Genomic DNA, 26,831 nt, shown 5'->3' on the forward strand with positions numbered 1-26,831 from the left:
CTTTTATTTCTTTTTTCATTGGGGGGGAATAATTATTTTCTATACTTATTTATATAGATCCTCTGAGGATAGCAAAGGAGAATGTGACACAATTAAAATGTGTATCTGTACACAAAAAAACAAAAAATTTGACACAATTAAAATGTGTATATGTACACAAAAAAACTAAAAATAAATGGCAGTTTATACCATATCATAGGATACACAGTAGATAATCCCATATCTGTTATCTGCTGTGTATCCTGTGCTTTTTCTCCCTTTTCGGCTTTCAGTGGCTGCTCCCATGACTACACAGCAGCTTGTTTATATAAACTATAGTAGTGTTTCTGAAGCAAACACACCAGTTGTACCAGTGCAGGGCAACAGAACATTATATTTTCATTATTTTAAAACACTTTCATTTTTTGGTGTTACTGTTCCTTTAGAGAGATGGAAATATCAACTCATTGGAGGTGCACATTTATTAGGTACACCCCAGTGACTGAAATCACTAACCCTTTATCCTGGGCAGGTACAACTTTCTTTAAAATTGTGCCACTAGGTTTTTTTTACAGGTCCCAGGTATGAGTGATTATCTTAAATTGGCTCAAGGGACTCATGGGGCCTGTGAAAACATGGCAGGGTGGTGCCCAGGAGCAAAACGGCACTTTTAAATGATATGCAACTAGTCTGGGTTAGAAGACTATACATTTTAGTCGCTTAGTAAATTGGCATCCACTGGTTATTTAAATTTCTTTAAAGGAGAAGGAAAGTCGTTAACACCTTGGGCATGCCAAATTTTAGGCACCCCCAAGTCAATGTATTTACTTACCTGAAACCCTGGGCTGGTGCTCCTATCAGCAGAAAACTGCACCAGCCTGGGGTTCTTCCAGCGAGCACAACGGAGCGATCTCTTTCGGCTTCTTCTAATTTCCCGGGGCAGACGCATGCGCAGTAAATTGAAAAAGCCGAATTTTTTGTTAAAGTTCGGCTTTTTGCTCTACTGCGCATGCACAGCTGCATGAAGAAAGAGGAAGACGGAAGATCGCTCCGCTGATGGGAGCACCAGCCCAGGGTTTCAGGTAAGTAAATACAATCACTTGGGGTGCCTAACAGAAGGCAGAGATTTTTATGTTTCCAAAATCTCTGCAATGAAAAACAGCAAGCCTGAGAAAAATATATCTGTTGTGTTTGGTTGTCAAAATGTCATTATTTGTACAGGGAAGTTTTGAAAGAGGTACCAGTCCATCAAGTTGGACCTATTGCTTGTAACCGTATTATTTCACGGAAAGGCTTAACCCCCCTATAACACACATACACACCTGAAATCACAGCTAGTCATGCTTCCCTTTGCACTAAAAGATAATTACATTACATTTTCATTGCCAATATGAAACAAGATATTCTAGGGGATTCAGATTTCTGCAGTCTAAGGCGCCTAATTACTAACATTCAAATACAGGTATGGGAACCATTATCCGGAAACCCATTATCCATCTCCCATAGACTCCATTTTATCAAAATTGTAATAAACTGCTGGCTAGCAGTGGGTTAATGATTCTACTGTGTTAGTTCAGGTAAGTAGTCAGATACACCCTGGAACTTTTGGTATATTTATTAGAACATGGCAGGTAGATCTGGTTTTCTCCATGCTTGCTCTCAGCTTAACAGGAAGCAAAAAAACAGGAACAGGAAAATGATCATCAAGCAATGGCAAAACAGCAGAATGCCCTTAACCAGAATGTCTTCACAAGCAGGTTACTACAAAAATAATCCAATATTTTAAAAACAATATTTTCTTTTTCTCTGAAATAATAAAACAGTACCTTGTACTTGATCCCAACTAAGATATACTTAATCCTTATTGGAAGCAAAACCAACCTACTGTGTTTATTTAATGTTTCCATGATTTTCTAGTAGACTTAAGGTATGAAGATCCAAATTACAGAAAGATCTGTTATTTGAAAAACCCCAGCCCCCCCCCCAGCATTCTGGATAACAGACCTGTGTCTATGTTTTTCACAAATCAATTTTTTCTCTTTTTTTTTATTCTCTAAAAGTGTAAAAACCACCTAAAACTCAAATACAAAACTTCAGCAAGTAAAAGCAGTCAAGGGCATTTAGAAGTCAATCAGAGCTGCACTGATGCGATTGTAACCCATTCGGACTATTGGAGTTTTTTTGGATTTTATTTGCTAGTAATTGCCCAAAAAAATCAAATTTTAAAGGTTTTTGTAGTTTTTTGCTGATAGCGTAGCATTTTTTTCAGTTTGTGCTTTTTCTATTCGGATGTTTTGATAACTTTCATGGCATTCATGGTTTTCGTGGTGTCCCCAAATGTTATAATGACTTCTTTTTACCAAAATCAATCTGAGCTCATTTATGAACGCAAACAAAAAGCTTTAAATTGAACACAAAATTACTTGCTTGCCCTGCTTTGAGGAATTGCTCACAATTACACACAAAGTGCAAAGTACACGGCCTACTACAGACAAAGGGAACCCTGGGTTTGATACCTGCCTTGAGGAAGTTCCCCTTAGTCCAAGTGTAAGGGGGTGAACCAGATGAAAGTGTGATATGTGACAAAAAATGTGTTTGGTTGTAAAATGTTTGTGTGTTTAAAATTATTGGGTGTAATTTGTGTAAATCGCCACTAGATAGTAGTAGAGGTTTAGTTGTTAGTTTAGTTGTAATTTCTTCCCCAGACACTAGAGGCCACTTTAGAGCACACAAGGGCTATAAAAGGAGGTGCCCCGTCCAAGGTGAGCAGTCTTGATGGGAGGGCATGACAGAAGGACATCAGCTGATCGGTGAGTGAAGACATCATTGATAGATAGGAAAAGTTAGAATAGGAAAGATCATAAGTAAAGCGAGCACTAGGTGCACGAGATAGTGAGGATAGTTAGCAAGGGCAGCTGTGGCCCCATCAAGGAGGAAAGTGGAATTAGTTTCCTACGGGCACTCCGTAAGTAAGGGAATCAGTGATAGTTTAGGACGAGGTAGGAAGAACACCTGAGTCTCTGGACAGAAATTGGATGGAAAGGGTCCTAACCTGGAAGAGTGGAGGGATATCACCCAAGAGGTATTGGGCCACTATTGGAGAGTGGGGGGATACAGGTATCGGGCCACTATTTGAGAGTGGGTGGATACGGGTGGAGCATATATCGGACCACTAGTCGGTTAGGTGTGATCCAAGATCCTATGGCAGGTGTGCCTACTCTGCAGTGATTCCTTGATGTAATTGAACTGGAAGTGTTTTTGAACAAGCGTGTGCTGGAGTGATTGTTGAGTGTCCTGGTGTTCATATTTCAAATAAATATCTCCTGTTTCATTTTACATCAAGTCTCGTGTGGTGAGTAGAAATTGGGTTAAGTTCCCCTTTAATATCTGGAAGCCCCTCCCACACAATGTCAAACGCGTTGGTGTCACCGTTGATGAAAAACACCAGTGGAAAAAATGACAGTAAATTCAGATCTGAAAAGGTTGCTCATTTGGTACACATTGGTAAAGCACAGTTCTACAGGGTGGTAACAATAGTTACAGAGCTTTTCACATTTTACAACTAACAACAAACCATGATTTGTTCAATCATGGAAAATAATAGTCCAATTACTTTCTCCCCACAAGAGATAAATATCAGGAAGTCAGAAATTAGAGGATTGGGCAGAGTTGTGCCCTCCCCATCACACAACTCAGAGCAATGCTATTCTGATGAATTGGGGTATCACATTTGATAACTGTGTCAAATGATTCAATATTTCTTTTTTGAAAAATGTTGATGGCCAGAAGAGGTTTTTCTTGAACAGGGAAAAGAAAATATTGAACTTCTGCAGATCCTCAAGATTTGCCCAATTTTATATTTCACAAATCCGCCCCAGTTATTTTTCATTAGATTTTAGATACGGGTAATCCTATGTGAAAGAAGCCCTTATCCTTTAAATTTAATTTCCATAGGCTTTCTGTGTTTTTCTTTACTTATATCCGTTAGAATTTTTGTATTTTTCTCCTTTCAGACCGGAAACAGCCCCAGTTCTGTATTTATACCCCATGACGAGAGAAGCAATGGGCATAGTCAGGAGGATAAAAACACAAAATGGGATACCCTTATAAGTGTATACACCCTATTTAACCTTAACTATAGGTAGAGGTCTGATGAGGTCAGATGAGATAGATTATTAAAAACTCCACCATCTAATTTTTCCAATTTTCTATGAATTTTGTCTATGGATTGTGACCTTATGACCTTTTAACCCACACTGAACTTTGGTCGATTTTTAATTCCTCCTTTTTAACTAGTTTAATCAATTACCAAGTCTATTTTCACCCTATTTATTGCACTGCACTTTACTGACAAGTGGCAACTATTAATTGCAATATCAATCTGCAAACTCTGTTTGATTATCTGAGTTTTGCTAAATAATTAAATAATTAATTTGCGTTTGTAATGGGTTCAGTTTGTATGAATTGGTAGGGTAATATAATTTTAATTTAGGTAATCAATCAACTGTAATCATTACTATTAGCCACTGAGGCTGAATTGCTTCTCAAAATTTATCTGCACTAGCACTTTATCTAAATCAGGGATCCCCAACCTTTTGAACCCGTGAGCAACATTCAGAAGTAAAAGGAGTTGGGGAGCAACACTAGAAAAATGTTCTTGGGGTGCACTGCCAAATAAGTGCTGTGATTTGCCATTTGGTAGCCACTATTTGGATTGTCAACCTACAATGAGGCTCTGTTTGGCAGTACATCTGGTTTTTATACAACCAAAACTTGCCTCCAAGCCTGGAATTCAAAAAATAAGTGCCTGCTTTGAGGCCACTGGGAGCAACATCCAAGGGGTTGGAGAGCAACATGTTGCTCACGAGCTACTGGTTGGGGATCACTGATCTAAATTATTACATAGCACATTTTTTCCTTATTATTTATTACTACTATTAACTATTTTGGCTTTATATTTCAATGTGTTTAATTAACTTGGTAATGATATAGGAATAACTATTTGGTGGGGTTTCTTTGTCTAATCTAATTCATAGTCAAGAGGATGACGTATGAATGGCAAAAAAATGGTTTTCGGGAGGTTGGTGTCTCTGTTGATATTGCTGGCTTTTAGGTAAAAATTTCTATGAAAATAACAGCCATTTCAGATATCATAGTGTTATCCCACACACTGTGACTTACATTGTGTCTTTCAGTATTCTCCTATAAAGTGGGTGTGGAACTAGCTGCTGTTTCAGCAATGTCTTGCATTGTTATATATGTTATATTTGTAGGGATCCATAGGGTTAAGTTCCCCTATGGTCTGAAAATCCAACATGTTTTGAAGTCCCCTGCTGTGACCAGCTAAGTGTTGGACCTAAATTGGATAAGGGAGGGGGAGTGAGTCCTTTGTCGCTATGCAGTGTGCCCTGGTAGAGTTCAGATTTGGCCAGAAGGTTAAGCCATTTCTATAAAAAGCTGAGCTGCCATGTGCTCAATCTCTTCTTCCTATTTTCACCCTGGAGGGAGTTTGTGGATTTCAGCAAAGATATAAGGGCATGATGCCCATGGAGGGCTTGGGGTATGGGGCTCAACCATGGAGGGTTTAGAGCTCGAAGACTGTGGAGACAATGTGACCAGAGCTGCCTGTGGATGGATTCCAGTAAAGGGGGCTTTGCTGTGCTCGCACTGGAGATAATGTTGAGTGCTGTGCTCTGAATATTAAAGCAAGCTGTGTCGCATGGATAACTTAGGCCCGGCTTGAGGATGTAAAAACACTGTGGATGCCTGGACCAGCTCTGTGTGAGCCCCGGTGAGCTCTTCCTGAGGGAGGTTATTGAAAGCCTCCAGAGTGTATCCCCTGTGTGAGGACAGGCGTATCCCCTGTGTGCCTGCTACGTGGGAGAAAATACTCCTGTCCATCAGGAGAGGTATTTGGGCAGGTAGTGCTACCTGGGAAAGGTTAAGAGCTCTTGGGGGAAAGGAACTGTGACTGTCTTTATCTATACAGAGTGGAGAGTAGGACTGTGCCTGGTAAAGACTGTGTCTGGATTGGGCCTTACCACACAGGTTCCCCAGGGCAGGGGTGTTACTGATATTTTGTATTTGCACAAAAATGTACTTACACAAATAAAAACTGGGTAAATAAATAGTCTGTGCAAATTAAAATATGTTTTCAATATAGTTAAGTATAAAGGCTGGAGTGACTGGATGTCTAACATAATAGCCAGAATACTTCTTCCTGCTTTGCAGCTCTCCTGGTTTCCACAATCCCAATCAGTTACTTGGAGGGGGGCACATGGGTCATAACTGTTTGAACTACATGCTAAGTATCAGTCTCAAACTCACTGAATAGTTATATCCTATGTGGCTCCCCTTAAAGTCACTGACTGAGTCAGAGAGCTGAAAAGCAGGAAGTTGTGTTATATTTTGTTGCATATCCGCTCACTCCAGCCTTTATAGAGTGTGTAGGATACTACTTTCTGCTACTGGTACAGCAGTGCTTATTAAACATTGTTATGTGACCAGTTCTGGGGTTTAAGGGACAGTATACCTCCTTCAGCATTAGTTCAGTGAATGGGATAAGGTTTTTTATACAGAGGTTCTTGAATCAAACTTTCTAAAGCTAAAAATCTTGTATTTAAATAATTCTTAACCATGAAAAATTTGATATGTATTAAAGGGGTTGTTCACCTTCCAAACAACATTTTTCAGTTCAATTGTTTTCACATTGTTCACCAGAAATAAAGACTTTTTTCAATTGCTTTCCATTTTTAATTTTTTACTGTTTTTTCCAAAATATAAGTTGAAAGTTTAATGTCCCTGTCTATGGTGTTTGAGTCTGGCAGATGAGTAATTCAGGTGCAGATTCGGAACTGTTAAAATTTTGCAACATTAAGTTGATGCATTTCTCAGCAGTATCTATGGCATATTAGCAACTATTCAGCTGCCTTTAAAGGGGTGGTTCACCCTCAAGTTAACTTTTAATATGTTATAGAATGGGCAATTCTGGACAATTTTTCAATTGGTCCTCATCATTTATTTTTTATAGTTTTTGAATTATTTGCTGCCTTCTTCTGACTCTTTCCAGCTTTTAAATGGGGGTCACTGACCCCATCTAAAAAAAAATGCTTTTTAAGCCTACACATTTATTGTTATTTATTACTCATATTTCTATTTAGACCCTCCCCTAATTATATTCCAGTCTCTTATTCAAATCAATGCATGGTTGCTAGGTATGGTTGCAAACTAGAGAGCTGCTAAATAACTCCGAGCTGCTAAATAACTCCACAGATAATAAAAAATTAAAAAAAATTGTCTCAGAATATCACTCTCTACATACTAAAAGTTAATTTAAAGGTGAACAACCCCTTTAAGTAGATATTCATGCTTTTTTTAAAGAATCGAATTGAAGTTTAGTCGAGCTTGAAAAAACCTTTAAAACTCCACAAATTCTAAAAATTTGATAAATAGACCTCCCCGTTCTATACATAATGGGAAGCCAGCCAATCTCCAGCCAGCTGATAGGCAGACCCGACAGGAAACCACAGTTCATCATTCTCTGTGTGTTTCTTGGGAAGGACTCGTAGGACATGCAGTGGCATAACAAGAGTATAACACCCTACACCAAAAAGATCTTCATATGGGTCCAGGGCCCATAGATAACAATAAAGTGGATTTCGGGCTGCAATCCAAGCTTCAAAATATTACACATCTTTTGTGCCATACCTATGTACACATGAAAAAGTGGTTTGGATAATTCTAACTCAAAAGAATAAATATAATCGGCCTTCTAGTGGTGATACAAATGGAAAAATGAAAATCAGACAGGGTTTGGTTTTTTTCTTTTTAATCTGCAATAATTTGAAACAATTCAAGAGGAAGATCTTGTTTCTGCTCTTTTTGTGTCAGCTTATAACACGCACAAGGCTCAGAAAATTAAAGAGTGAAAGAGAAAGACAGGAAACAGAAATATAAAGGAAGACAGCAGCAAAAAAACCCCACTGGCATTCATAAAACGAACAAGCTGTCATCTTGTTATCTCATATATATATATATAGATTTATGTATATATGTCTATTTATAGGATTTCTTTTTAAAGGGCATGCAGAAAATTAAACAGCTACAAATTAAAATAAATCAGGCTGGAGATGAGCCTCTCCTCTCCCTTGGGGTCACTGCTCGGAACCCACCGAATTCAGGGCTTTCCTAATTCCTATTTGGGGATGAATTTTACACACCTCTGTCTCATTATGAGATTCTGCAGAGAGCTCTGCCCTTCTATTCACTATGATCTCGAAAGATGAGATACTAAATCAAGATGACACTTTCAATCCCCACAAGCCCCAAAGATGTGATGATCTGCTTGTTCCCAGCACATGAAGGGAATCTAGTGCTTTCCTGAAGAATATGCACTTATGTCAGTTATGCCAAAATTATCCTTGGGTTACACAATCCCACTTTACAAACACAGGAAATCCTATAAATCCAAATCTTTCAGCAAAAATGCCATAAAGTACAAAAAGTACACTACCCTAGGAACAAATAGTTCTGAAAATATCATTCTGAAAACCCTACATTTTTCAAGGGTATGTCATAAAAATTGTGGGGTTTGGTGCAAGAAGTCACTGTGTGTATATTATTTCAGGATTATGATGTGACATGATGAATCCTTAATACAGACCCCACACGTCAGAGGAGAAAGGCCTTGGCTGTGAATGGACAGACATTAAGCACACTCCATAAAATGCGCCGGTCATGCTTTAGGACTGGCTCTTCCACTGCGGACAATGGATCATATCGTTTATGGGGTGCAACGGAATAGGGGTTGTGAGTCATATCTTAGAATATACATTTTTTTTTGTTTTTACTTTTTGCATTCCTAAAAACAAAAATTAACAACATAAAAGGGCGGCAGCGGTGGCCCCAGGAAAACGCCATTACGGAAATTAATTTTAAAAATATATTTTTTTCTCTTTTTTTACTTTTTTGTTGTTTTTTTTCTGTATTTCCTTTTTTTGTTTACTCGTTGTTCTGTGTGGACAACTCATTTCACGTTGGACACGCAAACACATGGGAAGAAACTGCTCCACAGGAAGGTCACGTTCTTTCCCCCCACCCCTCGAGATTTCAGACAATCCCTCCACCCCCCCAAATAAAAGCTAAAAGAAAAGCAAAAAGGTGGATTAGGTCAATATTTTTTCTGCAACAGGTCAATGAGTACTGTTACTCCACTCATTGCTAAAGGAGGGCTATACATGTTGAGCCTTCTTTTCTTCGGCTTCGTAGCAAAAAAGGATCAAAGGGAAAACCTATCACCAAGACCTTATCCTGTCCTTTTGCTGCATTTTAGTCTCCATAAGTCCAGGCAGTGGATTTCTGGGGAATGTGGGCAATTGAGGTGGTTGAGGGAGGCAACAATAGAAGAGTCTGGATTTGGAGGGGTCGGGGGGGAGGAGGGACGGGAAGGAACGGCACAAGCATGCGGTCACGTGCTTTTCCTCGCCGCTGGAACTCTCTGAGCGGCGGAGCCAAAAGTCTCTGGAACTTCCTCTTCTCTGGTGAAGCCAGAAGGTCGTTGATGAAGCCTGTTGAAGAGAAATGCTAATGGTGAGTCAAACACACACAGTTAAAAAAAAGAACTTCAAGGCAAAATATAGGCAAACTTTTAGAGTTTTGAAAAATTCAATGTTACTAATGTTTGTGTTTTAATGTATAGGCACAGGTAATGGATCTATTCTGCAGAATGATTGGGACATGAGCTTTATTCTAAATAAATAAGCTTATGGACCCTAAATTCCCAGAGGAATATGTAAGGTATAGCAGCCCTTTCAAGGTGAACATATCTTCGTATTTTCCTGTTCTGTTTGGCTACTGTGTTACCTGTACCTCTCAAACACAATAAGCACTGAGTTGCCAGATGGACCAATGGACATGGGCTGGGAATCTATGAATGTTTGATGATGTGGCATCATTATGCAGAACTTCAGGGAGATACATTTCAGAAAAGTCATCTTTTTGATGGTATAATATCTGGCCAGATATCAGTCAATTGGAGGGCCTCATACACAGGCCACTAAGCTACTGACTCGGTCCAGAAGGACCAAATTGCCATCTTTTATCGGCCCATGTATGGCCACTTTCATTTATTGGGGGTTTGCATTGTTGCATTGCAGATTCAAAGCATCAGGGATTTTCTATGCCATGATCAAGAGCAATGATAGGAATGAAGGTCCAGACTGAGATTTGAAATAGGTCCTGACACTTCAAGTACACAGAGGTCCAAACAGCTCCTCAGAGGCCCAATAACTAGTGGTTGTTTATGTCATTTTACAGCAGCCCCTCTGGCATTTGCCAGAATCCATAGATTATCAATCTAAGCCACAGAAATTGCATTTACACCTTGTATGCACTGGCAAGTGGAGGCATTTCTGGAAGTGCTACTGACCACAGGCGATGTGGAGTGAATTTATGTTTTTTTCTGCAGAGGAAATGTCATCTGTGTCATAAGCCATTCAAACCAGGGACTATTCACATGGAGTATGTTCTCTCTGTTGCATGGGTTTCCTCTATGTACTCCAGAAGCATGCAGGAAGTTTAAATGGTTTCTGATGAAATTGACCATAGTGTGTGAATGTGTTAGGCCAGGGACTGGAAGCTCAACTTAGGCAAGGTCCAATGTGAATGCTGTGTAATCTCTGTAAAGAGCTGCAGAATATGTCACTGACCATTTAAAGCTGGCATGAAAAAATCTGGAAACATTTAAATACTCTATACCATCACTGGAGGGGTGCAACGGGAGCCCCTGAACAGTGGAAATGCACATTCTGCCATTTGCCGTCACGACGATGCCAGACACGGGTTTCCTCAGACTGACTGGTGCGAGGCCGCCCCTGCGTGTCGATATACTGCGTCAGACGAATGTAAGCGATACAAGCAGCGTCCTCTCCCACTACATGGACATGAGGATTTAGGATGGTGGTGTGGATTGGCTTGTTGTTTTTGGAGAGCACTGGGGACCAAAAGAACAGTTGGTTAAAACAGAGGAGAAATTAGTGATGACAGAAATTAGCCCTATAAAAGTAATCTATTTATAAGCACTTGTAGTTCTTTGATATGTTATGCCCTTGTCATAGGTTGATTCAGCTCACCAAAAATCGGTTAATACAACTTTTGGCCACACTTTTGGATTGCAAACCAATCTGATCATGCCAGATGGTAGCCCAGGGATATAGACACAGATGTTTGGAGCCTAATAGGGTCTTTCACTTCAGAAAAATAATGCTATAGTATCTAGGGACAAGTTCACAATTCCAAATACAGCTTTTGGGGGTGGCTGGTTTAAAAAAACACTTTATCAAAATAGTTTTAACCTTAGTCTAAGGTTAAACAGTCATAACTGGCATAACATAACTTTTTTTAACAGTTATGTTGTATTTTGTTGAAGCACAACCACTTCAACAAACTCCAATTCATATTTTCATATTCAGCCAGTCAAGTAGTTTTTGCCTAATTTTCTATGAAAATACAAATTACAATTTGAAAGCAAGAGAGAATAAAACATATTATGGAACTGAATTTACAGATAAATTAAATATGTGATTCTTGAATGACCAAAATATCAGATTTTAAGTGTTCCAAGTGTTGTGCAAGGACTAATGTGAAGTAAGAATATTATTAATAGTAATTAAGGGTATTATACTGTTGACCTTGAATGAGACCAAGGGGAACATATATTGGTACATCTCAAAGAACACATTTTTTAAGAGGTTCAGAGGAATGGAGATGGGACACAGAGTGTCTTTTAACTAAAAGTATTAGAAAGGAAAAAGGAACATTGTGGATTTATAGACAGTTTTGTTGACTTGTCAAAGTTATCACAGACCTTGCTTGCTCTGGTTCTTATGTACAGAGACATATCTGAAGTAGTAAAAGCCCTTCTTCTTGGTTGTCAACAAAAACCTAATTTTTATATTTAATATCTCTTTAATATTTCTCATTCAATTTCTTACAGTTTTCGAAGTAAAAACGGTGGAAGTCTATCCCTTCTACCAGGTTACCAAGAGCTTCCGGCTCAAACGTGGTCAATCCAGGATCACAGATTTTCCTGTAAAACCACAGAGTCAGTTAAGTCTAAACACACATCGTTCAACCATTAATTTATAAATTGACAGTACCAATGTTGTATGTATATATATATATATAGAGAGACAGAGACAGAGAGAAATTATATATATATATCTCGAGAAAGATCAGATACCTCATTCACTATGCTATTTCTTTGTTCTCAGGATATCCTTAATCTGAGTGTTCAAATTAATCAATTACTAATATGCAAATTGGAATTCAGTTTGGTATTGGCTATATGTTTACAGGAGAATTAGTATTCAGCCAGAAGCCTAAAATGATGAATTTGATGTTACTAATACATTGTTATGAAGATAAGCAATAGGCACTTACGCATATGCCTCGAAGTCCCCGTTGTTCACTGCTTCAATCAGTTGCTCTGTGATTTTAATGATCTCCTGTTTCCGAGCTGGGGAGGCACATTTTATTGTCAGTGGTAAAGTACAAAACATTAATGATGTGAAAAAAGAAAAATGAAAGACTTTGTGATAACACAGGGGGACCAACAAATCATATAATTATTCATGGCAGAATAAAAGGGAATGTTAAGGAAGTTAAGCAAAAATTGACTGGAGTAAAACAAAGAGGTAAATCTTTGGGTATATGGCATCCATGAATGATTCCTCATCAGAAGGCGGGATACCTGATGGAAGGCAGTCAAAGAGAGATAAAATGACTCATTATTCAGACTTAAATACTTCATGACATGATCCTTGCATAAAGGAACCGAGTTAAAGTAAAAAACAAAGTAAGCATGAGAATGGAGGAGAGTCAGAAAGTATCCAGGGTGCAAAAACAAAAAAGCACAGGATAATGGTAGAAAGGTTGAGAAAGAGTGAACTTGATGGTGAAAAATGGATTCAGAAGAGGATAACACATATTGTGAGACTGGCATTATGGTGAAAGTGTGCAAAACGGGATCAAAACAATAACAAAAAAAATTAGGGGGAAACTGATCATGTTGGTAGAAGATGTTAAATGTCTAATGGACGTAAAGAGGTTGAGAAAGACAGAATGTTTAGTGGGAAGAGTGTAAAGTTTTAAAGAGTGTATTATGGGGGAAAAGTAGGAGTTAGCATGATGAAAAGGTTAGGAGAGAGAGGCTAGTAATAAGACAGACAGTAGTAGTTAGGATACTATATGAACACAAAAGAAAAGGAGATAGGTTTGTGTGCATGTGCTAGCTCTACTTACGCTGTACAAACGGAGAGTTTAGGTGGGGCTGGGAGAGCCGATGCTGCGTGTTGGAATACTGCACTCCCTCTGCTTCTGAGCCTCGTCTGACTGTGTTAAATATATCTGTAAATCTAGCAGCTGGGAGGGTGACAGATACAGGGGATAGAGAGACAGGATACAGAAAGAGGGACAGAATGACAAGGCACAGAACAGAGACAGAAACACAAAGGGCAAAGAGACAAAGAAAGGGAAGGGAACCAGAGAGAAAGACAAGGGAACAAGGGACAAGAAGGGGACACAGTGGAAGAGAAGCCAGAGATTGGGGAGAAAAATGAAAGGCCAGAGCAGAAAGTAAAGAATGGAAGATAATTGGAGCAGAAAGGAAACAGATAACAAAATGAAAATAAATAAATAAGAAAACAGATATCAACACAGAGAGAGCAGAGACACAGCAGCAATGTGAGTGACACGCAATACAGTACACAACATCTATCACAAACAAACCACACAACAGGCAACAGCAGTGCTGGACTCCACCCCACCAAGACAGGCAGCAGCCGTGCTATATAGTCTGGCCTTGACCCCCTACCACAAAATGTGACATCACAGTGACAGAGACATAAGGAATTGCTAGCCTGCTATTTCTCAAGAAGAGTTCATTATATGCCGTTATATGTCTCCTGGACTAGGAAACCCATGTTAAAGGGCTCATTAGTATCATGCATTTTGTTTAGTTTGCTTAAACTTCATTCTTCACCAGTTTATAATCTGGGTTTCATTGGCATAAATAAAATGGAAAAGTTAGTAGTTAGCACAAAAAGCACCACACCATCACAAGATTAGACTGTGGCTTTTGCATTTGTTACAGATTAATAGCAAGTTACTTGTGTTTATAGATTTTTGTTTCCTGTATACCCGTCCTACTTACGCTGTGCGAGAGGTGAATGGGGGAAGGACGGGGAGAGGGGCTGCTGAGCGACCGCTGCTTGGGGTCCCTCAGCTTCCAGAGCCCCCGAGCCCCTTCTCACTGAGCTTAATATGTCTGAGAACTTCATCACTAGAGAAAATGGGGAGAGAAAAGGGGGTGAAGCACGACAGACAGAGGAAAGGGAACAAAAGCAAGAAAGAAGTAAATGAAAAGGCAGTAGAGCAGGGAGTGATATGGGTCAGAAGTGGCAGATAATGGGAGTGTGACCAAAAATTTGATGAGAAAGGGGTAAAAGGCCAAATGCAGGCAGCATAATTGTATGGAGACTGTAACAGAGCATGAAACATGCTTGTTAAGTATATGTTGTTGCATTTGTGTTTAAATATTGTACCAAGGTACTTGTCTGATGTGTGACAATAGAGAAGTGCTCATATAAGCATGTAATTGAAACGAGTGGTATTACATAGTGAGTGAGAGGCGGGGTAGTTCAGAGTTTACTGGAAAGCTGCCTCCCTCCTCCAATGATTAGGGCAAAGCAAAGAAAGGTGGTAACGTGTAATAAACAAGACAACGACAGGAGAGTGAGGGATACAAGGGTGCAGGTGAATACAGGAAATAGTTGGTGGGAAGTGACATCGGAGTGACAACAGGAAGCCCATCCTTGCAGAAAATTGTACAACATGCAACAACAACAATACAACAGCTTGCCACTCCATAGTTCCTCTGCACCTTCCAGTCTTTCCTCATCTTGTATCTCTTTCCCATGTCTTTTACACACACACACACACACACACACACACACACACACACACACACACACACACACACACACACACACACACACACCTCTTTCCCATGTCTTTTACACACACACACACACACACACACACACACACACACACACACACACACACACACACACACACACACACACCACACACACACACACACACACACACACACACACACACACACACACACACACACACACACACACACACACACACACACACACACACACACACACACACACACACACACACACACACACACACACACACACACACACACTGCTTTATTGTTTGCCATTATGGCTTACCTGTCTCTGTTTTTCTTTTTTTCTCATCTACTTTTTTTCCCTTGTAATGCCCTGCCTAAGCAGCATCCTTTCTCCCAGCCTCCTACCTTTCCTCTCATCTCCTTAAATTTCTTCTATGTAGGGCTCCAAATTCTCCTGCACTCACGGCCATTAGAGGTTGTATGGAGTTCACTGTATGCATGGGCATCGTGTAATAGGAAATAAAGTAGAGCTTGGGGGGTGCGGGTGGTGGGGGGTTGTATTAAAAAACAAAGAAAGTAGCACAATACCTTTCATTTCTTCATCCTCTGGGTTTGTATGTGTACTGTCTGATGACTCCTGAGAGAACATTGGAAGGCAGAAGAGAAATGGAGTAGTGCAAGGGGAGGGAGAAGATCAAGGAAGGTGGAAGAGAGAAGCAGAAACAGTTGACACTGATTATTGTCTGTTTTAAACAGATTCTCATTTCCAAACCCCCATATACCCTGCTTCAAAATCTTCTAATCTCTGGCATTCCTATAGCTTACTGCAATAAGAAAGTTATTCAAAAATGTGTACAAACCAAATTACAGATGAATCCAAAGCACTGAGAAGTGAATATGCAGCACACTGTACTGAGACATAACGTCTCTACTGGTGTCTCATTTCTGAAAGAGTGCTGACCATTGTCAGGCAAGTCTAAAAGCAGCTGTACCAATGGGAGGGCAAGGGACCATATATGGGCTCCTGGTCTCCCCCTCCTTTAACCTGTTTGGGTTCTAGCTCACAGGCCTTTGCTACTGGCACAGAGAAAAAGGGCACATTTTATACACATAAACCCTTTAATAAAAAGTTACACAGAAAAGTAGAAAAGGTTTCACCAACAGAGCCATTAACACTATAAGAACCATGAAATAAAGTAGGATTTAAAGAACAAAACAAAAACAGAGCGCAGTTACTTAGACAACCGGGTCACACTGCTCTGACCACGTTTAAGATTACAGTGTGTGCTGAGAGGAGAAAACAAAGGGATGGGAGAATAATTCATTATTTATTTTGATCTGTGCCTCCTTTCTTTCATATAAAACCTCACAACCCTATTTATTCTTAAATATGTGTTTCTTCACACTCTTGCAACCGGTTAGCTATCTGCAACGATAAGTTATCGTTCCTTTATATGGCTCTGCAGTGCGTGTTATCACTTCATGAATAAGAGATAATAAGAAAAGTGGTAAACAAAGTAAGAATAGAAAACGAAGGGAACATCAGAGAGGATGAAAACAAAAACACGGGTATGCCAATAGATTTATATAGATATATAAATAAATACACACATACAAACATACATTTTTGAACAGTGAAAATCATCACAAATAAGAGTTGCAAACCTTCTATTACACGGCACTAAAAGACACAAGATCAATGTGCCCACTTGGTGGCAAGAAACTAAGACACAATGGACACAGTTCTAAAAACCAGCTGCTGGCAGACACAGGGACCTATATAATTATTGTCTGGCCTCTGTTTGGCCCCTCCTTGTTTTGCCCCTGAACTCCCCTAATAATATACCCCCAGAACAAGGCTATGTGCTTCTCCCCATTCCCCTAATCAGGCCACATACAGAGAAAATAACGCACTATATAATACTTCAAGATCAACCCTCAACACCATATTTAGAAAGTGAAAGTTTAATATGGAAGAAAACTAGTCTGGTTTGGGTATAACTAACAATCTAGTTGTTTCAGCCTCAAACATTTATGATCATAAACCAAAATGACTAATAAATCTATGTAATATATGATACAATAACACAAATGGTATACTGTTGATGCAGATAAAACGTTGACATATTTAAACAAGCTAGTAACCATTGGTAGAAATAAGTGGCAAGCCTCTCTATAAGAAAATTGTTTAACCTTTCAAGACACAAGGGAAAAGAACTCCCAACATCTCCCCCAAACCGAATTTCACTAGAGGGAGATGTGGGTGAGACATGACAAGTGAAGACAGAGGTAAAGACACAGCAAATACCTTTATCCCGTCCACCAGGTTATGAATTACTGTGGTTTGAGTCTCCTACAGAGGAAGAGGAAGAATGAGAAATGGGAAGGAGGAGAGAGCAAAAAAACAGGAAACAAAGAAGGGGTAGAATAAGGCAAAAAGAGGAAAAAAGGGTAAAAAACCAGGAAGGGAAGGTATGAGAATTATCAGGAAAGTTAAAGGCTGGAGGAACGAAGTGGAGTGAGGAAATGGAAGACTGGAAAGGCAGGGAGCAAGATGCTTCACAAAGCACAGATCTCTATCTTCCCAACAAGAGGAATCTTTCACAAATCGATCTCCACAAACAGGTGACAGACTTTCCCAAGGACAGACTACAATCTCTGTCACAGACAAATAACAAAGGGGCTTTTACACCCAAGCAAGCAACCGTGGTAAGACAAACTATAGACATATCCAAATCACAGACACAAAACAGTCCTCCACCAAACTATGCATGGAGGAGGCTTCACCCCATTCATATATGAAGCAGAAAAGGCTCTCAAAGGATGACGGTGGTGAGGAAGACATTGTGGCGTAAGGCAGTAATTCACGGAGAATCACCCACCCGACAAGTCCATTGCCCTAACCCCTAGAAATATGACAAGTACAGAAAGTGTTCTGGTTCTTTCCTGGCCTACCCATCTACAATACCCCTCATACCAGTGCTGCAGGAGGAATGGGCCCCTTTGGACTGGTCACTCCAGCGCTATTCTTGGTGCTGTTTGTCTGTGGCTGTAAGAGATAGGAAGACTTAGTTAAAGGCATCCAAAAATAGTGCTAAGCAACTGTTATGTTTAACAACAGGAGGAATGAAATAAATGGACAAAGGGCAAAGTTATATGCGGCATAAAAGGAATCCTAGCAAACAGCAGTAGAAGGAGGGTAATATAAAGCAAACTATTCACTGCATCTTTTAGATTGTAAGCTCATTTAGACAGGGCCCTCTTTACCTCTTATATAGGTTATCTGTTATATTATTGTATGTCTGGTGACCCTCTGGTTGGTGATCCCTGAAACAATTCATTTTTTGACTGAAATACAAAAACTCTGATTTGGATGATACATAAAGCGATGCCTTCGGAGCAACTGTTATCATGATCATATATCATGATGGTTAATTTTAAATAATGATATTTTTTTTAATAATATTTTTTTTTGAATTCTTAAGAAAACATTACATATATAATATATAAGGACTAGCTCTTACCTTTCCAACATCTGTCTTCTTATTCAGTAAACTCTTGGCTGCTGTGAGAAGCCAGAGGAAGAAATATAGTCAGTTACTATAATGCTTACCCAGCATTGGGTATCTTTGTTTATATGATCTGGGTGTATAAAATATTCAGTGTGTTTATTGATGAGCATTTCTGTATAACTAGGTGCGTGTTTGAATAACATTTTGTGTTTATACAATACATGGGTGGTCCCTTTATGTTACAATATCTAGTAGTGATAAATCAAAGTAATCTTTAGCTAAATGGTAGGAAATTCCTAGTACTTTAAAGTCTTAAAAGTAATACAGTCACCAGAATACAATCTTAATGGTTCCATTAACCTTAGTCAGGTAGGTATTACCTGAAACCCAAGTGTGATACAGTCTCATTGGTACCCTGGATCTCGTTGTGATTTTGGTGATTAGATTACCATTAAGGCATTACAATACTGGTGAAGACCCTAACACTCAGTTGAAATGAAGAAGCAGCATGAATGAGTGGTGAAACATTTTTATGGTTATCTATCACAAAGATAACCCAACCCTTGATATACTCTACAACCCCTACAGCATAGTGTAAGAATGCAAAGTGTTAATTAAATTAAAAAAAGAACTTACCTTGTTAGAAAGGAGAGAGAAGCAGAAGGGGACAAAAGAAACAGAGAAAAACAAAGCAGAATTGCCGAAAAAAAGGAGACAAAATAACGAGAAGCCAAAAGATAACAGGGGGAAATAAAAGGAGAGAAAGGAAATAAATAAAATGAGAAATATAAAGTTAGAAGGCCGAGAGAGAAATATACAGCCGTAAGATACATTTGTTGGGCACGGTAAGGTGGCAAACAAGTTTATATATGGGCATCAACAGGCTGGCAAGACAGGGTGCCAATTACATGCACAGCCATAAAGGGTTCTATAACACATTCAGATCTACATCTTCCTACAACCTACATCCTCTGCTTCATGCTGTACATCACCAACTGTGTGTGCTGTACCGACTGTCCTGAGATATCTATCCCAATGCACTGCCACTGCACATTCAGCAACCCCTCTGCCTGCCCAAGCTGCTTACTAACAATATACCAATGGAGATGCTCTGTGATGTGTATATTAGTATGCCGAAACAATGAAAGTTCTACACCGAGCTGTAATCAACCAAAAATAACATGACATCCTAAATAAAGAGACCATCAATGAAAAAATCTATGTCACCCAGAGTACAAAGGAAATGTTATACCACAACAGGATCTATGGATAGGAATTTTGTGTTTGCCTTTGGGTACTTCAAAGAGTCCAGGCTTGATGAATGGATCTGTGCAGACAACATACTTGAAGAGACAGGACCTAGTCAGAAGGGAGCTAGCTTAGGGCTAGTAGAAGCCACATAGCCTGAGGATGTGTTAAAATGTAAGCGTAAACAGCAAAATCCAGTGGCTATGGAAATAAAGAAGAGAAATCCAGTAAGGTAGATGAAGGATTGCACACTGTTGATTTGCCATAAAGGTAGAGTATGTGTGATGTTTAGAAGAAAGGTTCTAGGTAAGTGGAGGTACATTTTATAAGATATAAGACTAGACCAGTGATCCCCAACCAGTGGAACATGAGCAATGTGTTGCTCTCCAACCCCTTGGATGTTACTCCCAGTGACCTTAAAGCAGCTTCTTGTTTTTGGATTTCTAACTTGGAAGCAAGCTTTGGAGGCATAAAGACCATGCATATTGCCAAACAGACCCACCTGTAGTCTGTCAGACCACATAGGGGCTCCCACATAACCAATTAAAGCCCTTATTGGGCACCACCAAGGAGCTTTTTTCATACTTGTGCTGCTCCCCAATATATTTTAATATTTAAGTGTGACTCATGGGTAAAAACGATTGGGGACCCCTGGACTAGACGAAAGGGCTGATGTTTTAGATGAATCAATTTCAATAAATTGATATTTGCTATTGCTTCCTATTTATTTCCTAATTATTTTTTTTTTTTTTTTGCGTATTTTCGTCAGCATTTTTTCGACTTCAAAAATGTGGGAGCTCAAACCTGCTGAGATCTATTTGAACAAAAAAAAAGACATGTCATTATCTGAATAGAAAGTAAAAGTAAACCTGACTATTCTCAGTAAATGTTCCTGGGGAAATTCAATGGACAAACGAGAAAGCAAAAACAAGAAACACAAATTCGGCCCAATAAAATGTAGAAAAAATGTCAATAAATCTTCTCCATACAATGAAAGTCAGACCTAACTAAAAAAAGAAACACCATACTTGCATGTGGTGAAGAATTTGTGGAGGGGTTTGTGTTGGCTGCTATGTTCAGCTCTTAATTCAAGAATTATTTTCTATAGTGCATCCTTGTCACTGAGGTTCAGCAACCCCTTGACCTCTAAACAAGCAACATATAGTGTCCTGGAGAATAATCTGGTTACATGCACACTAATGTTTCTAGCTGGAGTTACTATAAAATATTCCCTTTGACAGAGTTTGAAAAAGCCAAACTGTATCAATATTCCGTAGAGTGAGATTGCACCAAAGCATCATTAGATGGCAGCAGTGGATAAACATAAGGAAAACCATGGTAGAGGTAGGGTGTATCAGTGGAAGTTAAAGGTGCAATGGTCATACGGCAAACTGCTTACAATAGCCTTTTGGCATAAGGTCTCATGGATAGACTACCTATCTGAGGGCAATAGTGTTTGAGGCAGGTGCATTGCTCTAAAAGTATATATATATATATAGAGAGAGAGGTTAAATACTCTTCATGCACCTATCACATAACGACTGTACCAATATGTCCAAATACAGTGGCCCAAACAGCCCCCACCAGCTCACTAAATACTGACTTTCTATGGCACCTTATAGCAGCCCCTCTGGCATTTGCCAGAACCAACAGATTGCCAGTCCAGGCCTGCGTACAGACCAACAACAAGCAACTGGGTAGACACAGAAATCTGCACAGATACAGAGGCACATTGCATGTGGACATTTATTCTAACGCTGTTCAGAAACCGACGCTAGTTTGGAATAAATAGGGACAAATACAAGTACAAATCCAGAGATAGAGATATACCACTTTGCCATAACCCAATAGACCAACACTATTCTGCCATGATAAACACCACCAAACATGCACTGCAAAATAAACATCTGCACAGTTGTACATAAATGCTGTTCTGTAAATACAGTAAGTATGCACAGTTTACTCATACGTATACAGTTCTTTAATCACACATATACATATATATTAATCTGCACAGACTTGCAAGTTCACACTTATATATAAAAACATGCACAAAGACTGAGCACAGACCAAATCACACACATAAATACACAGCTCTATTCATACAATATCCACAAAAGGCTGTAAATGGATGCACATTAAAATACATGGCTTGGCACAGATACATTAACATAAATACATAGCTGGTGTTGCAGGAGAGCACAAGGTAGTCTCACATCTCAACTGCACAGTGAATTAACCCAGCCTGATATTACCACTCTGATATTACTGCTCTAAACACACGCCTGTGGCATTGTGAACCCTCTAAATCCGCATTACCATGGAGATTGTGAATCAGTCCTGTACATTTAAGACCTTATTTCACTTAGCTTGGCAAAACCAGGACTTGATCATAATCTCACTGATGAAGTTACTCGGTGAGGCCTCTGAATCTATCTAATTCAGATATTCAGCAGACTCTTGTTTGAAACGCTTGGTCAATGTTTGAAGTAATGTGATATAAAGGATTACTGGTTATAAAAAAATCTAATTAAATTGGGTAATTTTTCCTAATTCTGTCTAATACGTATTAGCATAGGTTGATGGTAGCCTTTATTTCTATGATGAGGAATTCTTATCTAAAACCCCTAGTCAACAGTCACCTTGGATTTGCCAATATAGAAGATAAAAATGGTGGAGTGCTTTTATCAGCTTTACAAGAAATAGCTTTTGAACAAATCATCAATCAATGATGGGGTTTGGGTTGGTTTATAAAATGATTACTGGTCGGTATAATGCAGGTTTCAGTCCAAACTGAAAAAGAATATTCTCAAAACATCTCCATCTCCAGATTTTTCTAACAAGCCTTATAATTACACAATATAATTTGTTTTGTCACAGCCCTCCCAGAGGACTAGGATACAAGGACCGCTGCACATACACACCACTGAAAGAAAGTAGGCTCAGCATTGTCAACTCATTTTCGCTATGGGTACAGAGCCCCCAGGGGAAGTTTTAAAATGTCTATTTACAGACAGGCATTGGCCTTATTTTGGTTTTAGTTCTTAAATTTACTGTACCTCAGCGCTAAGCTAGAAGAGAACAAACTGTGTCAGCAGGTCTTAAATACATGCCTCACTCATGGTACATGATGGATTATTAGTGCCATGTACACTAGATTTTAGGAGGTTTGGGTTGCTTTCTCAGCCCATGCCATGCTCATGACATGCTGGGCACACAGCATGCACCAAGCTACATACACTACATGCAGCATCTCCAGGAGACACCAGGCTAGGACCTCCTATACACCAGGGTCATTCTTTTATCATGCCACACAATAGGTATCCCACTTTACACTTATGTCTACCAGTGGCATCCAAGTCCATCTTTTACTCTAGTCCTGCTGCAGAACTATCACTTCCATCATTCTGTCTGAACATGATAGTAGCTTCTGTTTTATAAAGGCTAGAGGACAATGTTGGATATCTGGGGTATATGCCCACACTAAAATAATATCTGGCATTTAGTACTATGGATTTATGGCATAAGAGGGTCTGGCTAGTTCCATACATCCACAAATAACCAATGATTCCTGCACATACATTTTAGCTTCCATAAGAAGATGTAATCTTGTTTAAATCAGACTGAATAGATGATCCATGTTAGAATCTTAAATGTTCATCATACATGCAGGAAGTATTAGTGTTTTCGCTAAATATTTCCAAAACTACAGTGTAGCAGGCCTGACTATTGAGTAGCTTAAAGAAGGCCATTGGAGTGGAGTGTCCCAACATTTTTTGTGCCATGGCGATGGGTCGTTCAGACGATCGGACAAGTTAGAACATTTCTGTTGGCTAACGATAATATCTCTGCATGTATTGCAGCTTTTGTCGGACATAACTTTCCTACGATTGCTGTCAGGGGCAGAACATCCGCTGATCTGTTCTTTTTCTACTTTATTTGATCTGAATGGTTAGTGGGAGGTTGGGAGATGGCACCGAACAATTGTTTGTCCGATGTGAATGTAAATCTGCACGTCTATGGCTACCTTTAGTTCTGTTCCCATGTCCCCACAGTTATACCAAAGCATTTCAGCTGTACTACACACTCAGAGCTTCACCTTGGCTCATGGGACATTCCCTGTTTTGTAGAGCTATATGACTATGCCAGATGCCACTGCCTTGCACTCTTCTTAAACCCACAAAGTATCCTTAAATCAAACCTGCAACTAATGACCCACGCAGGCTGGTAGCTGGGAAGAAGCAGCCACATGCAGTCACCTCTCAAGGGAGGGAAAGGGGCAAACGTGGAGAGGGAAAAAGTGCCTTAAGGACACAACTACCTTGTTCCACCAACCCCAAGGCTGTACTAGTGGCGGCAGTGGTGATTGTGGCAGGAGCTGTGGTCTGTCTGCCCACTGTGAGAAGAGGGAGAGCAAAAAAGGTTGGGTTGAAGAGGCAGAGGGAAGAATGCAAAGAAGGGGAGACAAAATATAAGTGTGTGTGTGTGATAGGAATAAAAAGTAAAGTGTAACAATAGATGTTGAGAGAAATAGGAGAGGATATGAAACAGGCAGGATAAAGATTTGGCAAAAAAGTGTAGGAAGGAGGAAGAAAGGGTCACATATGGATGCATAACAGATGGAAATAATAAAACATCGGGAGGGACATAATAAAGAAAACGATGAGATGAGGTGAAGGTTAATGTACCAGGGAATGTAAAGAGAAAGGGAGGGGGAGAAGAAAGGCAATAAGTAGAATAAAGCAGACTCAAAACAAGAGAGAAAAGATAAAGAGCATAGAAACCCCAATGACATCATCCTTGACTTGGAACATCATCATACATTTAGACATAGCGACTGCAGATCATCAGTCTGGGACTTTAAATGCTAATGGCATCCTCACAACACAGTTACCCCAGACCATTACACATTAAACCCACTGGAAAGTGCAAGGAGCATTACAGGAGAAATCTCAGTGAGTGATGTGCATGTAACAAAAAGAATCCCAGAATGAGATCTGAAGAGCACAGTGTACTGAATCTATGCAAGGAAAACTGCAGACAGTTTTATCTGAAAAGAATCAGACAGGGAATCCATGTGAGTTCTGCAAAACCAAATAAGATTTTTGGGGTGTGCACAAGAGAACAAGAATATCACCTAGGAGTCCCTGTCTGGAAGTGCACAACATTGCTAAAAGAAAACCATTGAGATCTGCAAAGAACTGCTTATGGAATTCCTATGGTAGATCTGCAGAGCATTGCATAAAGTTACATCTCTAGAGCATTTATAAAGAAAGCTGAAAAGCTTAACACAAGCAATCTCTGGGATCTCTGGAATATTTCATAGAAAACTGATTGTGAGATCTGCAGAGCACAGAAAAGGCATTGCTGCATCACGTCTGCAAAACCCTTAATAAGTCTGCAGAACCTAGATCAGTGTGTGAAATCTGTAGAACAATGTTCAATTACTTGAACTGTTTTATCTGCATTACTATATTCTGCCTGATCTGCACAAGGCACTACTCATGGAATCCCTGTGTGAGATTGACATAGTCCAAAGAATCTCAACCTGAGATCTACAGAAGCTTATACAAGAAATCTGTATGTGCGTTCTGCAGAATATTGAGCAAAGAGACAAAACACAGATCTTTGTGTTAATTCGAACTGAGGGCTGCAGTACATTGTACAACAAAACTCTGTAGAATGCACTGGTTGATACAAACTGTGGATCATTGTACGTGGAATTAGATCTGAAGTGTATTGTATAAGAAATGTCACTGTTATGTTAACTGAGCCTGCATTTATGATGCACCATGCAGTGAGTCTCTATGTGCCGTGAGATCTGTGCAATATTGCATCAAACGTATCAGTCTGAGACTTAAATATTGTTCAATGAGTCCATAAATCTCTAGGTGAGTACACACTTACCAGAGAAGTTCCTGGTCGCCAGCATTGTTGTGAGGATGGCCCCCTAAATTAATAACATAATAATGGCAGATTACTGGGCAGTCTCTGGGTAATATGGTAGAATGAGTTAACAAGAGGTGAAGACAATGGGAAAGGGGAAAAAACAGAAAAAGCTGTATCCCAGGCTCACCTTCAGCTTTCGACGAGCATTGAATTTCTTCAGACATTCTACTGTCTCCTGTCTGTGCATCATGGAAGCAACAGTGGAACGTTGCTGTGAAAGTCGAAGAAAATATATTTTAATATATTTTTATATGGTTGCAACTGGGAAATGTAATTCGCACCCTTCAAACAATTGGATGTAAAATAGCAGCATGCTCTTCTGAGTACTTTTGCAATCTACATTCATTCAGTTATCAAGATAGTAGAAGTTTTTACACTGCTAATACAATGTATTTGAAACAACATCACTGTCTGCTGTAAGAACTGCTAATATCTTGAAAAAAAAAAATCTAAATGGTAAAAGTGCTTAGAAGAGCATCTCTAAGCAATTGTATATCAAAGTGTCTTGAGGGTTTCTATTTCCCTTAACTGTCTGGCCAATGGCCTTGGTTTTTCCCTGAAAACAGTAGCAAAATACTCTTATCTTAATTTTGCAGTTCCTATAGTTTTGCCCTATGTCTGTTCCTACCTTTTCCTCATACTTATTGGGAGCCTTAGTAAGGAATACTCACGCAGACCCATGGGTGTTTGAGAGCTTCATGTGCCGTAATGCGTTTGGTTGGGTTAATGGTCAGCATCTGGTTAATGAGGTTCTTGGCTTCAGGGGTCACCGTGTCCCATTCTGGAGATGGAAACTACAGAGAAAAAGAATATGGCAGGTTAGTTGCAATCGACTAAAAGAGAACAATACTTTCTCTTAAAGGGGACCTGTCACCCGAAAAAATATCCCAAATCCTATTTTATCATGTTTCTCAAGTAAAATAAACTTTAATTACACTGTATAAATTATTTGAATCTTGTTTCCTTCAGTCTGGGAATTCATAATTATAGCAAGCAGGCAGGAGCCATTTTGTGGACACTGTTATTAAGACAAGTCTTGTATCATCTCAGAATCTTGTTTGTGCACCAGAATAGGGGACCTAATGTCCATCCCCATGTCCTGGTTACACAATTAAATGGTAAAGAGACAGGGGGAATGTGGGGAGAGCAGTGAC

At 39.5% G+C, this 26,831-nt stretch overlaps 1 protein-coding gene across 20 annotated transcripts in view; it reads right to left on the bottom strand.

Annotated features, from left to right (window-relative positions):
- Positions 1–7,790: 7,790 nt before the first annotated feature.
- Positions 7,791–26,831, bottom strand: part of camk2b.L (calcium/calmodulin dependent protein kinase (CaM kinase) II beta L homeolog) — a 95,053-nt gene continuing 76,012 nt past the window's right edge. For 2 of the 20 annotated variants that reach the window (XM_041584984.1, XM_041584985.1), the window contains exons 10-23: positions 26,349–26,471; positions 25,805–25,888; positions 25,636–25,678; positions 24,047–24,124; positions 18,493–18,530; positions 17,946–18,017; positions 17,277–17,321; positions 15,557–15,605; positions 14,189–14,317; positions 13,279–13,398; positions 12,418–12,493; positions 11,970–12,064; positions 10,735–10,969; positions 7,791–9,545 (exon numbers count right to left, since the gene is read on the bottom strand). In XM_041584984.1, the coding sequence (XP_041440918.1) occupies positions 10,737–10,969; positions 11,970–12,064; positions 12,418–12,493; positions 13,279–13,398; positions 14,189–14,317; positions 15,557–15,605; positions 17,277–17,321; positions 17,946–18,017; positions 18,493–18,530; positions 24,047–24,124; positions 25,636–25,678; positions 25,805–25,888; positions 26,349–26,471 (1,185 nt within the window). In that variant the 3' untranslated portion in view covers positions 7,791–9,545; positions 10,735–10,736. 20 annotated transcript variants of the gene reach the window in all.

Source organism: Xenopus laevis, chromosome 3L, assembly GCF_017654675.1.
Source record: "Xenopus laevis strain J_2021 chromosome 3L, Xenopus_laevis_v10.1, whole genome shotgun sequence".
Lineage (NCBI taxonomy): Eukaryota > Metazoa > Chordata > Amphibia > Anura > Pipidae > Xenopus > Xenopus laevis.